The sequence below is a fragment of the Salvelinus alpinus genome, chromosome 9, assembly GCF_045679555.1.
Source record: "Salvelinus alpinus chromosome 9, SLU_Salpinus.1, whole genome shotgun sequence".
Lineage (NCBI taxonomy): Eukaryota > Metazoa > Chordata > Actinopteri > Salmoniformes > Salmonidae > Salvelinus > Salvelinus alpinus.
In genome coordinates this window covers 8,819,262-8,836,768 of record NC_092094.1, presented here as the reverse complement: position 1 = coordinate 8,836,768, position 17,507 = coordinate 8,819,262, and the positions used below count along the sequence as shown (strand labels likewise).

The following is a 17,507-nucleotide window of genomic DNA, read 5'->3' as shown; positions in this document are numbered from 1 at the left end:
CTACAATAGCAACATTGTTGATACATAGGATAGGACTTTAGAAATAATGGGAGTTATTACACAAGTGGAATAAGGAACAGTCACGATTGCTTTCGTGTACAGTAGTTACAAAACCACTCAGCTCATTGCTATGCAATTTAAATGTGATTACCAAAGTATTATGCATTATGCTAATGAAATGTTGCTCTAAAAATAATGACCGTGTTGTTACACAGGCTCAATAACAGTTTAATATGACTGAGAAAGCTCACAACAACTGTTCAACTATGGCTGTTAAGTGTAAGGGGACTAAATATCCCCAAACAGCCTTCTTGAATCAATGACAGACAAATAGCTGGAAAATTATGTTCATTTGTATTCTAAGTAAACTATCCCTTTAAAGATGGTATAGTGTGTGTTTTGAAAACAAGAACCTTGACATGGACATAGAGGTTGTTCAAAGGTGTTTTTTTGCTAAGCATCCAACTCCATCTGTTTGCAATGTTTACAAATGGCTTTTCATTTCTCTGCAGTATTTTCAGGTGTCATAATATGAATTGCAACATTCAACCTTTTCAGTGGTATGTTGAAAGAGCCATGCAGTAATTAATTGTCATAACCTATTCATATTTATCTGTATAAAATATCGTTGGTTGGTTTGACTTCGTTATGTACACCTGGGGTATGCTCAGGAGAATGGACATTTACAGAATGTTCAGATAGAAATGTATTGTGTAGATCAAATATGACTGTCAGATAGATTGGAATGGAATAGGAGATTGTATTTGCTCTATTCGTTCTATTTCTATCTGCAACATGCAGTTCCTGATACAGCCCTGCCTTTAGTTGAAGGCAGCCAATCAAATCGTTTCTGTTCCAGATACAACCCTCCCTTTAGTCGAAGGCAGCCAATCCAAACGTTTCTGTTGCAGATACAACCCTCCCTTTAGTCGAAGACAGCCAATCCAATAGTTTCTGTTCCAGATACAACCCTCCCTTTAGTCAAAGGCAGCCAATCCAATCGTTTCTGTTCCAGATACAACCCTCCCTTTAGTCGAAGGCAGCCAATCCAATAGTTTCTGTTCCAGATACAACCCTCCCTTTAGTCGAAGGCAGCCAATCCAATAGTTTCTGTTCCAGATACAACCCTCCCTTTGGTTGAAGGCAGCCAATCCAATAGTTTCTGTTCCAGATACAACCCTCCCTTTAGTCGAAGGCAGCCAATCCAATAGTTTCTGTTCCAGATACAACCCTCCCTTTAGTCAAAGGCAGCCAATCCAATCGTTTCTGTTCCAGATACAACCCTCCCTTTAGTCGAAGGCAGCCAATCCAATAGTTTCTGTTCCAGATACAACCCTCCCTTTAGTTGAAGGCAGCCAATCAAATCGTTTCTGTTCCAGATACAACCCTCCCTTTGGTTGAAGGCAGCCAATCCAATAATTTATGTTCCAGATACAACCCTCCCTTTGGTTGAAGGCAGCCAATCCAATACTTTTTTGAAAAGTTGTCACTTCCAGAGATCTGAATTCAAATATATTTGTTGAAGTAGTAATTTTGTGGGGATTTGTATTCAAATAGTCACCTCCAAAGTAACAATTTACCCACCCCCCCTAAAAAGAGTTACTTTCCACGAAGCATGTTAAGAACTACAGTTATCCCAGGTCTGCAATCAGGTAGATTAATAATACAGTGAGGTATTGGTGTGCTTTCTTGCCAACTCCTATGATCGTTGTCGCAAACAGATCTGGGGCAGGCTAGAATCAAGTTAAGGTATGGACTTAAAATGTAACTTTTGTGCGTGAGGTCATTGCATTTTATCTGGTCATTGTCCACCTGAAGTGATCAGTCTATGTACGGAACTAGTGTATGGAACTAATGTACGGAACTAATGTACGGAACTAATGTACGGAACTAATGTACGGAACTAATGTACGGAACTAATGTACGGAACTAATGTACGGAACTAATGTACGGAACTAATGTACGGAACTAATGTACGGAACTAATGTACGGAACTAATGTACGGAACTAATATATGGAACTAATGTACGGAACTAATGTACGGAACTAATGTACGGAACTAATGTATGGAACTAATGTACGGAACTAATGTGTGGAACTAATGTACGGAACTAATGTACGGAACTAATGTACGGAACTAATGTACGGAACTAATGTACGGAACTAATGTACGGAACTAATGTACGGAACTAATATATGGAACTAATGTACGGAACTAATGTACGGAACTAATGTATGGAACTAATGTACGGAACTAATGTACGGAACTAATGTACGGAACTAATGTACGGAACTAATGTACGGAACTAATGTACGGAACTAATGTACGGAACTAATGTGTGGAACTAATATATGGAACTAATGTACGGAACTAATGTACGGAACTAATGTATGGAACTAATGTACGGAACTAATGTACGGAACTAATGTACGGAACTAATGTACGGAACTAATGTACGGAACTACGGAACTGGAACTGTTCTCTCCAATTTTTACATTCAATAAATAAAAAATACTAGATAATATTGACACGGTCATGTTGTTCAGATTTTAAACCAAAGCCAAGAAATGAAAAACATGACCAACCTACAACCCATTTCAAATATAAAACATAAAAACAACAAATTCTACATAAACCATTAACAAACAAAAAACGACATTCCTTTCCACAAAACAAAACTGGTTCCATGTAAGTACAGTGGCTTGCGAAAGTATTCACCCCCCTTGGCATTTTTCCTATTTTGTGGCCTTACAAATGGAATTGGAATTAAAATGGATTTTATGGGGTTTGTATCATTTTATTTACACAACATGCCTACCACTTTGAAGATGCAAAATATTTTTTATTGTGAAACAAACAAGAAATAAGACAAAAAAAACTGAAAACTTGAGCGTGCGTAACTATTCACCCCCCTAAAGTCAATACTTTGTAGAGCCACCTTTTGCAGAAGTTACAGCTGCACGTCTCTTGGTGTATGTCTCTATAAGCTTGGCACATCTAGCCACTAGGATTTTTGCCCATTCTTCAAGGTAAAACTGCTCCAGCTCCTTCAAGTTGGATGGGTTCCACTGGTGTACAGCAATCTTTAAGTCATACAACAGATTCTCAATTGAATTGAGGTCTGGTCTTTGACTAGGCCATTCCAAGACATTTAAATGTTTACCCTTAAACCACACGAGTATTGCTTTAGCAGTATGCTTAGGGTCATTGGAAGGTGAACCTTCGTCCCAGTCTCAAATCTCTGGAAGACTGAAACAGGTTTCCCTCAAGAATTTCCCTGTATTTAGCGCCATCTATCATTCCTTCAATTCTGACCAGGTACCTAGTCCCTGCCGATGAAAAACATCCCCACAGCATGATGCTGCCACCACCATGCTTCACTGTGGGGATGGTGTTCTCAGGGTGATGAGAGGTGTTGGGTTTGCACTAGACATAGAATTTTCCTTGATGGCCAAAAAGCTTAATTTTAGTCTCATCTGACCAAAGTACCTTTTTCCATGTGTTTTGGGAGTTTCCCACATGCCTTTTGGCGAATACCAATCATGTTTTCTTATTTTTTTCTTTAAGCAGTGGCTTTTTTTCTGGACACTCTCCCGTAAAGCAAAGCTCTGTGGAGTGTACGGCTTAAAGTGGTCCTATGGACAGATACTCCAATCTCCGCTGTGGAGCTTTGCAGCTCCTTCAGGGTTATCTTTGGTCTCTTTGTTGCCTCTCTGATTAATGGCCTCCTTGCCTGGTCCATGAGTTTTCGTGGGCGGCCCTCTCTTGGCAGGTTTGTTGTGGTGCCATATTCTTTATATTTTTTAATAATGGATTTAATGGTGCTCCGTGGGATGTTCAAAGTTTCTGATATTTTTTTTATAACCCAACCCTGATCTGTACTTCTCCACAACTTTGTCCCTGACCTGTTTGGAGAGCTCCTTGGTCTTCATGGTGCCGCTTGCTTGGTGGTGCCACTTGATTAGTGGTGTTTCAGACTCTGGGGCCTTTCAGAACAGGTGTATATATACTGAGATCATATGACAGATCATGTGACACTTAAATAAAGTTCACCTGTGTGCAATCTAACTAACTGTGTGACTTCTGAAGGTAATTGGTTGCACCAGATCTTATTTGGGGGCTTCATAGGCAAGGGGGTGAATACATATGCACGCACCACTTTTCCATTTTTATTTTATTTTATTTTTGTGTTGAATTTCACTTCACCAATTTGGACTATTTTGTGTATGTCCATTACATGAAATCCAAATAAAAATACATGTAAATTACAGGTTGTAATGTAACAAAATAGGAAAAACTCCAAGGGGGATGAATGCTTTTGCAAGGCACTGTAAAACACATACGTTAACGTTCAAGAAATGTATTTTTGTTCCATACAGTCATGAGTATACACACCACAGGCAGTCTTCTTTTGCTTCCTTAAAATAAAAAATAAAATGGATTAAATCAGATGTTTTCCCGCTATTGATCTACACAACCTACTTCAAATTTACAAGTGAAAGAAATGTTACAAAACATTTTCCAAATTACTAAGAAATATAAATATGAGGATGTATAGATTGTGAAGAATTTTTTATAAGATTCTACCAACCTTGCAAAACTCTTAGGGCAACATATATCCATTGTTGTTGTAAAAATGGCTCAAGCACAGTAAATATTAACACTGAACAAAAATATAAACGCAACATGTAAAGTGTTTGTCCCACGATTCGTGAGCTGAAATAAAAGATCCCAGAAATGTGCCATATGCACAAAAAGCGTATTTCTCTCAAATGTTGAGCAAAAATGTGTTTACATTCCTTGTAGTGAGCATTTCTCCTTTGCCAAGATAGTCCATAAACCTGACAGGTGTGGTATATCAAGAAGCTGATTAAACAGCATGATACACAGATGCTGGGGACAATACAAGGCCACTCTAAAATAAATGTGCAGTTTTGTCACACAACAAGATGCCACAGGTGTCTCAAGTTGAGGGAGCTGCTTTCTGAAGGAATGTCCACCAGAATGTTCATTTTGAGGTGAATGAGGTGAGGTGAATATAAATTTTTCTACCATAAGCCACCTCCAAAGTTGTTTTAGAGAATTTGGCAGTATGTGCAACCAGCCTCACAACCGCAGACCACGTGTATGGCATCGTGTGGACGAGCGGTTTTCTGATGTCAACATTGTGAACAAAGTGCCCATTGGTGGAGGTGGGGTTATGGTACGGGCAGGCATAAACTACGGACAAACAACACAATTGTAGTGGCAACATCCTGAGGCCCATTGTCGTGCCATTTGTCCGCCGCCATCACCTCATGTTTCAGCATGATAATGCACGGTCCCATGTTGCAAGGATCTGTACACAATTCCTGGAAGCTGAAAATGGCCCAGTTCTTCTATGGCCTGTATACTCAGACATGTCACCCATTGAGCATGTTTGGGATGCTCTGGTTCCCGCCAATATCCAGCAACTTCGCACAGCCATTGAAGAGGAGAGGGAATGATCAACTCAATGCGAAGATGATGTGTTGAGCTGCACGAGGCAAATGGTTGTCACACCAGATACTGACTGGTTTTCTGATCCATGCCCCTACTTTTTTTTTTAAAGGTATCTGTAACCAATAGATTAATTTCTGTATTCCCAGTCATGTGAAATCCATAGATTAGGGTCTAATTAATTAATTTCAATTTCCTTATATGAACTTTAACTCAGTATAATCTTTGAAATAACTTTTACTTTTTGAAAATATGGAGTTGAGTAGATCTGAAGGAAAAATATCTAATGTAATCCATTTTTAGATAAAAAATGTAATGTAGCAAAATGTGAATACTCTGCAAGGGGTGTGTATACTTTCACTAGGTACTGTATAAACAAACAAACAAAAAAATATTCACATCATCTACAGGAGTACAGTACAAATCGACTTTATGCTCTTCTCTCCTCGCTAAATCGATTGTATTCAGGGTGGAAAAATACTTGAAAAGGAGATGTCAGGGCATGTATTGGGTCAGTGGAGCAGGTACACAATGGTATGGAGTACCAGCGCAGGGTACTGACACCTTTCACAAAAATATTTGCTGAATATTCACCCCAAAAATAATTAACACTGGTACTGTCAAAATGATTACCGTTGTAGTGAACGGCGACAGTGCAAACATGGGCCTCTCAGACTGTTGGCGAACTTGCTAAACACAGCCTACTCCAACAGGGTTAACCCACTTGGGGGAGATCACAACTAGCTTTATGTAGGCAAAGGTCAATACGCCGACGACACCTGTTTCATTCCGTCTTGGAGTCGATCTATGTTGAGCTATTGAGGTCCATCAAAGTCGTGTCTCCCTGTCAGGGTTACAGTCCAGCGCTCTTACAAACTGGTCACAGTGTAAAGAGCTGTTGCTCTCCTCTTTCCTGAGAGACTCGGCCTCCATCTCTACATTCCCATTGGTCAGTGCCATTTTCTCTTCCTGCTTGACGTGCCTCCTGAGTAGAGCGAAGCCCAGTATACACAGGAAGAAAGAGACAGTCCTCAGGCCCATAGTCAGACCCAGGTATACTACCCTAGAACAGAGCAGAGGAGAGATTAGGGTTAGGGATAAGGTCAGAGTTAGGATTAGGGTTAGGATCAGAGTTAGGATTAGGGATAGGGTCAGAGTTAGGATTAGGGATAGGGTCAGAGTTAGGATTAGGGATAGGGTCAGAGTTAGGATTAGGGTTAGGGTCAGAGTTAGGATTAGGGTTAGGATCAGAGTTAGGGATAGGATCAGAGTTAGGGATAGGGTCAGAGTTAGGGATAGGGAAAGCCAGTATACACAGGAAGCAAGAGATAGCAGATGGCAGGTAGCCTAGCGGTTAAGCGTGTTGGTAACCGAAAAGTCCCTGGTTCGAATCCCTGAGCAGTCAAGATCCCTGGGCAGAAAGATCTGCTGTTCTGCCCTTGAGCAAGGCAGTTAACCAACAAGAACTTCTCCCCGGGCGCTGATGACGTAGTTTAGGCAGCCCCCTGCGCATCTCTCGGAATCAGAGGGGGGAGTTTAACGTGGAAAAAACATGTCGGTTGAATGCATTCAGTTGTACAACTGACTACAGTCGGTATCCCCTTCCCAGGCCTTCGGACCAGAGTCAGACCCAGGTTTACTATCCTAGAACAGACCAGAGGAGAGAGTGAATCGGGGCGGCAGCTAGCGTTGGACTAGTAACCGAAAGGTTGCAAGATTGAATCCCCGAGCTGACAAGGTAAAAATTGGTCGTTCTGTTACCTGAACAAGGCAGTTAACCCACTGTTCCTAGGCCGTCATTGAAAATAAGAATTTGTTCTTAACTGACTTGCCTGGTTAACAAAAAAAAAATCCTTAGAATAAACTAAAATAGGTTACACTTTACATGAAGGCAACACTTGTAAAGTGTTTGAAGTAGACTATTCTAAAGTAACAATTCACAGGAGTGTACATTAATGTTAACTGTTGCCCTAAAATAGAGCAGAGAGCATGAACACTAAAAACATGGCACAGTAAAACAAGAAAATAAGTATTTACTAAAACCAATGTAGGCTACCCCTATCCAAATAGAGATAGCTATGGAGATAGGAGCTGTACTGTAGATGTTCACTAGGGGGGGAATTCCCACCTGAGTTAAGCATCCATATTCTGACATTGACTTAATTCCCTCCTAATTCCATCACCTTTACGTGAGAGGAAACCATGAAAAACAGTCTAGCGAACCTACAGAAATTATATGGCCTTTTAACTTGCAGCGATGGGCATTCTTGAACGTGTTAATTATAGGCTACCCTGACTTTCTCTGTTTCCTGTTTCCTGTCATGTAAAATATTAGTCACTATCAGGATCAACCGTCAGTAAGCCTAATAACCACACATATTCACTAGCCATTTTACTGTTCGTTCCCTTCAGTTGGTATAGCCTACATTATCATTCCATTTAATTCCATTGTTTCATTTACCTTCATTTGGTTCCTCTGTAAATGCAGTCACGGCTGTGTGGTTGTTGCTGACGATCATTACTAAAAGTTGATCATATATATATATATAAAAGAAAGACATGTAGGCTAATTAAATTGTTCTGGAGTGGAGAGCACACCAAGCCGTAGCGGTTTGAACCGACGCATGGCGTAATACTTGGCGCCCGTGGTTAGTGCAGGCAATAGAACAGGGTTTAGCCAACCATTGTACACTAATCTCTCTATTATAACTCTATGTACACTAATCTTCCAACATTACCATGGGCTGAAGAATTGATTGTGGCAATATTCTGAACGGATCAAACCACAGTTTTATTTATTGAATGTGTAAAAGGCTCTCCAAACCTGTTTATGATTCATAAGTACTTTCCTAACAATAAAATATCTACAAAATCAGAGTATTATTTTTTAATTGGTTCTGAAATGGAGAAGAAAATGCATATATTTAGATGGTTTTCTTTCTGAACACGTTCTCTCCATATATTTTATTGAGTCTATGGACAATAACTATAAGGTAGAGCGTATTTAAAGGGATGGCTTAAGATAAATGGACTGAAAACCCTATTGAATGAAAACCGCAAGAGATAATCTGTTGGCCAGCAAGTGGGAGGGTTGTTATCTTTTGATCGCTGGAGAAACATGTAAAACTAGTCATATGGTATCAAACTGAAGCATATCAACATCCCACTGGGCACACACTGGCTGAATCAACGATGTTTCAACGTCATTTCAATTAAATTACGTTGAACCAATGTGGAATAGACATTGAATTGACGTGTGTGCCCAGTGGTATATACATTTCTTTCCAAAGTCAAATTTATGAAATGCTGGCTTTATAACTTGCAAGAATGACATTCGGAGAGCCAAGCTATAGACTTTTGTAGCCACGCGTAAAAGACAGTATAGTGCCAAACCTACTGAGTTGATTTATGATTTTAATTATATGCATAGACTTTTAACTGAGGAGGAAGTCTGGGTATAAGCATTTCTGTGGAACCCAGAACCCGGCATCCCAAAGGCATCCCTTAGTCAGACTAAGAGAGAGTGGGAATCGTCATGTTATCAAACTTCGGGTTATTGCCATAAAGGATTATGCATAGGTTAATAACGCATTACTAACACTTGTCATCTTTTTTTGTTTTCTTGTACTTTTCAAGTCTTTTGCCGTCACTCTCTTAGGAACCTGAGGGAGGAAGAGAAAGTCAAAAGCTCCAACTGAAATGTCATTATCAGTTGTTTAATAGGACGGGTAATGGCAGATAGGAGGGGGGGGGGGGTAGAGTGTTCTTAGTGCGATTATAAATTCAGACCAGGGCCTTATGCCATGGAAGCAGATTACATAATCAGAGCCCATAAGTCTTGGAGGTGTGAACATACAAATTAATTGTGAGAATATTAATCATGTTTTCTTTTCTGTTCATTTATAAGTAATTTCAGTTTAAGTTCCTGATGAGGCAGGACAGTTGCTGCGGAATCAGTAGCATGAGGGGGGGCAGGTACTTAGCCTAGTGGTTAGAGCGTTGTGCCTGTAACCGAAAGGTTGCTAGATTGAATCCACAAGCGGACAAGGTAAAAAATCTGTCGTTCTGCCCTTGAACAAGGCTGTTAACCCACTGTTCCCTGGATGGCTGCCATTGTAAATATGAGTTTGTTCTTAACTGACTTTCCTAGATAAATAAAGGTTAAATAATAAAAAATGTCATGAGAGATGTGGAACTCAAGATAAGGTCAACAGATGAAGAGAGAAGACACTGCTTGGAGGGGGGCCACAGGGGCCCACCATCTGATTATAGTCCTATCCCATATGGACACACTGCTAGGAGGGGGGCTACAGGGGCCCACCCTGCACACCATCTGATTATAGTCCTATTCCATACAGACACACTGCTAGGAGGGGGGCCACAGGGGCCCACCATCTGATTATAGTCCTATCCCATACAGACACACTGCTAGGAGGGGGGCCACAGGGGCCCACCATCTGATTATAGTCCTATCCCATACAGACACACTGCTAGGAGGGGGGGCCACAGGGGCCCACCATCTGATTATAGTCCTATCCCATACAGACACACTGGCACACGGTTCACGACGACTGGATCATACAGAGCAGTTTAAACCTGGAGCCTGGCACACGGTTTACGACGACTGGATCATACCGAGCAGTTTAAACCTGGAGCCTGGCACACGGTTCACAATGACTGGATCATACCGAGCAGTTTAAACCTGGAGCCTGGCACACGGTTCACGACGACTGGATCATACCGAGCAGTTTAAACCTGGAGCCTGGCACACGGTTCACGACGACTAGACTGTTATAACAGTTCCATGATTAATGAGGATGAGCAGGGTAGATTTATAGGACTACTGCTCAACCCTTATTGTACACTTTTGTCAACTTCAAATTTTTCATGGATTAAACAATTCAACACGGCAACCTTCAGGAAGAATCAAACCACTATATTTTTTATTCACCAATATATTTTGTGCGTAAAGGCTCTCCAAACCTGTTTTTTATTTTATTATTTATAAATACTTTTCTAACCCTAAATAATAGACAAGATCAGAGTGTTTTTAAATCTACCAATTGGTGCTGACAAGGAGATTAATATCCATGTATTTACATGGCTTTCTTTAATTGATCTCTAATATTCTGAACTCTTCTCTCCATATGTTCTAGTGAGTCCGTCGAGGAATTTCTAATTAAAAAAGGTACACCAAATTTAAAGGGATGGATTTAGATAAATGTACTAAAAATCATATTGAATGAAAACTTGACGAGAAAAATCGGTTGGCCAGCAAGTGGGAGGGTTTTCAGCTGTCGAATTACATTCATTCAGCGCGTGCAAGATAACCACGCCTGCAAAACCATTACGCACCTGCATAAGGTAAGTCTGAATACCAACTACTGAGAAGTGCATAGTGAAAGGCATAGTTTCCTACGTCTGAATTGACCCCCAGGTGTTTTACCTGTAGGCTGTTGTGTTGTAGATTCTGCACGCTCCTCTTCCCCCGCATTGTGTGATTCCCCACTTTAAACAGGTCGTGTCTATGACGGCTCCGAAGTAGATAGGTGCAGGGAGGCCAGCTAAAATCAATCAATCAATCAATCATTGACTAACTCAATCTATCAGTCAACCGAGGACATAAGTAATACTCACCCAGGGTCCGGGTGGCCAACGTGTGGACTCCAAGAGCAAGGGATTTCAACTCAGGCTTAATGCACCTATAAAAAGATTATTAGGGAGTTAGGGGAAGTCCTTTAAAGGCCAACTAAACTTAATCCTAACTGTTGTGATTAACTTCAACTTGAGTGACATCAAAGCATGATTTTTACAAAACGGTTTCCCCAAGTTGAACATGTTAGGATACAACACATTTTGTGTCATTGAAAGCATTGTTGCATTTCTCCAGTCTATCCACTAGATGGCCTCACTGACCTGATGAGAAGCATGAAGCCTGGCGTTCCCCCCAGAGAGATGATGAAGGAAGTGATGACAGACAAGAATAGGAAGTAGGGGAACATTGTGTCACAGCTGTCTCTGATTGGACAGTGACCCAGGGAGGCAGTCAGGTTGCTGGGCTGAGAACCTGCTCCTGTCACTGCCACACACCTGCAATGGTCAAACACCTGGAGGAGAGGACATGGGGAAGGATCACTGAGTAGTAAAACACTGCAATAATATAGGGTCTAGGGAGTCTGGACTAGCGGTCTGGGGAGTCTGGACTAGCAGTCTGGGGAGTCTGGACTAGCGGTCTAGGGAGTCTGGACTAGCGGTCTGGGGAGACTGGACTAGCGGTCTGGGGAGCCTGGACTAGAAGTCTAGAGAGTCTGGATTAGCGGTCTGGAGTCTGGACTAGCGGTCTAGAGAGTCTGGACTAGCAGTCTAGAGAGTCTGGATTAGCGGTCTGGAGTCTGGACTAGCGGTCTAGAGAGTCTGGACTAGCAGTCTAGAGAGTCTGGAATAGCGGTCTGGGGAGTCTGGACTAGCGGTCTAGAGAGTCTGGACTAGCGGTCTAGAGAGTCTGGACTAGAAGTCTAGAGAGTCTGGACTAGCGGTCTGGAGTCTGGACTAGCGGTCTAGAGAGTCTGGACTAGCAGTCTAGAGAGTCTGGAATAGCGGTCTGGAGTCTGGACTAGCGGTCTAGGGAGTCTGGACTAACGGTCTAGAGAGTCTGAACTAGCGCTCTAGTGAGTCTGGAGAGTCTGGACTAGCGGTCTAGGGAGTCTGGACTAGCGGTCTAGAAAGTCTGGAGAGTTTAGACTAGCGGTCTCGGGAGTCTGGACTAGCGGTCTAGGGAGTCTGGACTAGCGGTCTGGGGAATCTGGACTAGCGGTCTAGAGAGTCTGGTCTAGCAGTCTAGAGAGTCTGGAATAGCGGTCTGGAGTCTGGACTAGCGGTCTAGGGAGTCTGGACTAGCAGTCTAGAGAGTCTGGACTAGCGGTCTAGAGAGTCTGGACTAGCGGTGAGTACTACCTACTATAGTCTACATAAGGCCCCTAGAGGCGGGAGATCGATATATTTGTCTCCACCTCATGACTTCACATACACTGAGTATACCAAACATTAATATTTCCTAATATTCCTAATATTGAGTAGCACCCCCTCCCTTTTTGCCCTCAGAGCAGACTCAATTCATTGGGGCACTGAATCTATAAAGTGTCGAAAGTGTTGCTGTCTCAAGTGTTGCTGGCCCACGTTGACTCCAAAGCTTCCCACAGTTGTGTCAAGTTGGCTGGACGTCCTTTGGGTGGTGGACCATTCTTGATACACACAGGAAACTGTTGAGCGTTGCAAAAACCCTGTAGCGTTGCAGTTCTTGACACAAACCGGTGGTCTTGTCCATTCACTCTCTGAATGGCACACGTACACAATCCATGTCTCAATTGTCTGAAGGCTTAATAGTCCATCTTTAACCCGTCTCCTCCTCTTCATCTACTCTGATTTAAAGTGGATTTAACAAGTGACATCAGTAACAGACAATAGCGTCCCACTGGATTCACCTGGTCAGTCTGTGTCATGGAAACAGCTGTTGTTAATGTTTTGTATAGTCCGTGTATCGGCCCAAGTGGAACGCTAAGATATCATCTCACCGTGTTTCTGCCTGCTCCGGTAGAGGATGTACAGCCAGCCAAACAGGGGGACACATACGTGATCCCGTTCTCTCCACAGACAGGGTCCCAGTCACTCCCGGAGCACAGGCAACCGGAGTTACACTCAGAGAACAGAGATGGCTGCTGGTACGACAACCCCTCCACCCTGGACGAAACACAGAGACGGATGGAGAAACAACTGAAAAGGTACAGTATGTATTAGATTCTAGAAAGATCTGTCAGAACATCACTGTTCACTGTTCACTCATTTACACAGACTGTTTTCTAGGTCAGTTCATAGCGACTCTGTTTTGAGTGACATGTTTTTCTCTATTCTGAGTGACTAAGAATAGCGACTCGTTCCCAATAGAGTTCAGTTGAATACATAAAAGATGATGGGGGGAGGTTTGTATCCATCGTGGAGACTTACCCTGTGTATGACATGGTTATCCCAGCCACCTTGGCGTTGTCACAGCCCATGGCGAAGAAGAAGAGGGACAGGAAGTACCCCAGCAGGGAGGTCCCGAAGGAGAACTTAGCAGCTGCCATGACGCCCAGCTTGAACTTCTTCATGACCACACCCCCTGAGAACATCCCCAGAGCCACTGCGGGGATGTTGACCGTGCCTGGAGAGCAGAACAGACGTCAGCCATGCATGCACGGCGCATAGAGGGAAGTTGAAAGAACCGTTCTAGTCGTAGTACAACTCCCCTGAAGCAGCTCCCCTGAAGCAGCTCCCCTGAAGCAGCTCCCCTGAAGCAGCTCCCCTGAAGCAGCTCCCCTGAAGCAGTTTTGACGGTTAAGTGTCTTTCGAGGGCACAACGTCAGGAAACGGCATCTACGATACTGATACCATTAACCCTCCGGTTGCCAGCTCGTTCCCAAACAGATTTCCCCATGGGATCTCTACAGACGTCATACGAACAACAAGTTTATACTACAGGGAGGGGAAGTGTGGAATTAGGGGTATAGCCAGGCCTGGCCCTTGCCATAAGCGACATAGGAGACGGGGGCCCCCGACCCCAAAAATAAATAAATACTTTTTTAGCAGCAAGGTCAGGGTGTCAACTTCCTGTTGAGAGTTAAAGACAAAAAGACAACAAAAAAAAATCACCTTTATTTAACCTCATTTACAACTGCGACCTGGCCATGATAAAGCAAAACAGTGCGACACAAACAACAACAGAGTTACAGATGGGATAAACAAACATACAGTCAATAACACAATAGAAGAATCTGTATACAGTGTGTGCAAATGAAGTAAGGAGGTAAGGCAATATATAGGCCAATAGTGGCGAAGTAATTACAATTTAGCAATTAACACTGGAGTGGTATATGTGCATCAATGATCCGGGGAATGTGGTCGAAGGCTCCGTGTGGATGTTGTGACGCAATTACGAAGGCACGCGGAGACCAAATCGAGCTCCGTACTGCATCGCCGTGCGCCTCCCAAATGTTGTAACAATGCGTAGGGCTCCGTTTAGCTCTACAACGACATGATTGGTTGACGGTAGAGGGAGGGGCGAGAGGTCCCGAAAAATACACAAACTCACTTCCTTGACAACTTCCTTGACAACAGCTCTGCGCTGCTCCGCGAAGGCGAAAGAAGTATGAATGACCTGACTTCTGCTGAGGCCGTATCACCGTAAAGGCTGCACGGCAGGGCTGAGGCCGTATCACCGTAAACGCTGCACGGCAGGGCTGAGGCCGTATCACCGTAAACGCTGCACGGCAGGGCTGAGGCCGTATCACCGTAAACGCTGCACGGCAGGGCTGAGGCCGTATCACCGTAAACGCTGCACGGCAGGGCTGAGGCCATATCACCGTAAACGCTGCACGGCAGGGCTGAGGCAGTATCACCGTAAACGCTGCACGGCAGGGCTGAGGCCGTATCACCGTAAACGCTGCACGGCAGGGCTGAGGCCGTATCACCGTAAACGCTGCACGGCAGGGCTGAGGCCGTATCACCGTAAACGCTGCACGGCAGGGCTGAGGCCGTATCACCGTAAACGCTGCACGGCAGGGCTGAGGCCGTATCACCGTAAACGCTGCACGGCAGGGCTGAGGCAGTATCACCGTAAACGCTGCACGGCAGGGCTGAGGCCGTATCACCGTAAACGCTGCACGGCAGGGCTGAGGCCGTATCACCGTAAACGCTGCACGGCAGGGCTGAGGCCGTATCACCGTAAACGCTGTACGGCAGGGCTGAGGCAGTATCACCGTAAACGCTGTACGGTAGGGCTGAGGCCGTATCACCGCCTGCCGTGCAGGCCTCAGCCTACACAAGGTGCATCAGCAGTTGTTATCTTATGTCAGTCACTGACAGTCACTGACAGTCACTCAATTAGCCCATGCCAGCTAACATTTTTTAGATTGGTAAGTTCGTCTAGCCAGAGACGGAGTGGGTGTGGTGTGCCTGTGGCTCCACCCTGTGGCTCCACCCTGTGGCTCCACCCCCACTTCTTTCCCTGCCTCCCCGTTCTCTCACCTCTCTCTCTCCTTCCTCTCTCCCACAGACAGACAGACAGGCAGGCAGGCAAACAGACAGACAGATAGGCAGGCAGGCAAACAGACAGACAGATAGGCAGGCAGGCAGGCAAACAGACAGACAGATAGGCAGGCAGGCAAACAGACAGACAGATAGGCAGGCAGGCAAACAGACAGACAGATAGGCAGGCAGGCAAACAGACAGACAGGAAGGCAGGCAGGCAAACAGACAGACAGATAGGCAGGCAGGCAAACAGACAGACAGATAGGCAGGCAGGCAAACAGACAGACAGATAGGCAGGCAGGCAAACAGACAGACAGGAAGGCAGGCAGGCAAACAGACAGACAGATAGGCAGGCAGGCAAACAGACAGACAGATAGGCAGGCAGGCAAACAGACAGACAGGAAGGCAGGCAGGCAAACAGACAGACAGATAGGCAGGCAGGCAAACAGACAGACAGATAGGCAGGCAGGCAAACAGACCGACAGATAGGCAGGCAGGCAAACAGACAGACAGGATAGGCAGGCAGGCAAACAGACAGACAGATAGGCAGGCAGGCAAACAGACAGACAGATAGGCAGGCAGGCAAACAGACAGACAGGAAGGCAGGCAGGCAGGCAAACAGACAGACAGATAGGCAGGCAGGCAAACAGACAGACAGATAGGCAGGCAGGCAAACAGACAGACAGATAGGCAGGCAGGCAAACAGACAGACAGATAGGCAGGCAGGCAAACAGACAGACAGATAGGCAGGCAGGCAAACAGACAGACAGATAGGCAGGCAGGCAGGCAAACAGACAGACAGATAGGCAGGCAGGCAGGCAAACAGACAGACAGATAGGCAGGCAGGCAAACAGACAGACAGATAGGCAGGCAGGCAAACAGACAGACAGGAAGGCAGGCAGGCAAACAGACAGACAGATAGGCAGGCAGGCAAACAGACAGACAGATAGGCAGGCAGGCAAACAGACAGACAGATAGGCAGGCAGGCAAACAGACAGACAGGAAGGCAGGCAGGCAAACAGACAGACAGATAGGCAGGCAGGCAAACAGACAGACAGATAGGCAGGCAGGCAAACAGACAGACAGGAAGGCAGGCAGGCAAACAGACAGACAGGAAGGCAGGCAGGCAAACAGACAGACAGGAAGGCAGGCAGGCAAACAGACAGACAGATAGGCAGGCAGGCAAACAGACAGACAGGAAGGCAGACACATACAGTTTTAAAGTTTAAAGTCAATCTAACTTTTTTTTTTTTTTTTACAATATCCTTTTCAGAATTAATTCAATAATTCATAATAAGGCTCTTAGTTTCTAGAACTGCAAGACCATTGTGTCCAACGGAGGTAAAAAATTATTTTGGGTCTATTGACTTTAAATTTCATATGTCGGGTTCCCTCCTGGGAACACTCTTTAATAATGCTCTCAAGTTTTTACATTAAGAAATGACGTTCTACAGAGGATGGAAGACATTGTTTGTGTGTAACTGCAGGGAGAGAATTAAGGACCATGTTGAGGGTAAATTAAGACCCTTAATTGTCACAGGAAGTTGAACCTCAACACAGGGCATCCCTATAAGGTCACGATTGGTTGTGTGCAAGGACGGTTAACTAGTTCAAACGCAGTCAACGGGAGTGTCATGGTTATGTGAGGACTGTAAAATATGCTTTTCTGTGAAAGAAATGCCTTGTTCTCTGAGAGACCAAGTTTTCACGGTGAAGAGTTCATTTCACATGGTCAGATGTAGGCTTGCGTTCACCGGGGAACGTCTGTGGAACGGTCCCCATGTGTGAATTTTGTTCTGCCGATGTCACTCAAAAGTACATTAAGTCTAGATCAGGTGAGGCCTACCCTTTTTTAAATGTTTTTATGTCACCTTTATTTAACTAGGCAAGTCAGTTAAGAACAAATTCTTATTTACAATGACGGCCTACCCCGGCCTAACCCGGACAACAACGGGCCAATTGTGCG

General features: G+C 44.2%; 1 protein-coding gene across 2 annotated transcripts in view; it reads right to left on the bottom strand.

The window, feature by feature from the left end:
- Positions 1 to 4,160: 4,160 nt before the first annotated feature.
- Positions 4,161 to 17,507, bottom strand: part of LOC139584237 (solute carrier organic anion transporter family member 1C1-like) — a 35,534-nt gene continuing 22,187 nt past the window's right edge. For both annotated transcript variants that reach the window (XM_071415850.1, XM_071415849.1), the window contains 6 exons: positions 13,481 to 13,676; positions 13,051 to 13,216; positions 11,396 to 11,586; positions 11,117 to 11,181; positions 10,926 to 11,043; positions 4,161 to 6,542 (listed from right to left, as the gene is read on the bottom strand). In XM_071415850.1, the coding sequence (XP_071271951.1) occupies positions 6,308 to 6,542; positions 10,926 to 11,043; positions 11,117 to 11,181; positions 11,396 to 11,586; positions 13,051 to 13,216; positions 13,481 to 13,676 (971 nt within the window). In that variant the 3' untranslated portion in view covers positions 4,161 to 6,307. The remainder of the gene's footprint in view (positions 6,543 to 10,925; positions 11,044 to 11,116; positions 11,182 to 11,395; positions 11,587 to 13,050; positions 13,217 to 13,480; positions 13,677 to 17,507) is intronic.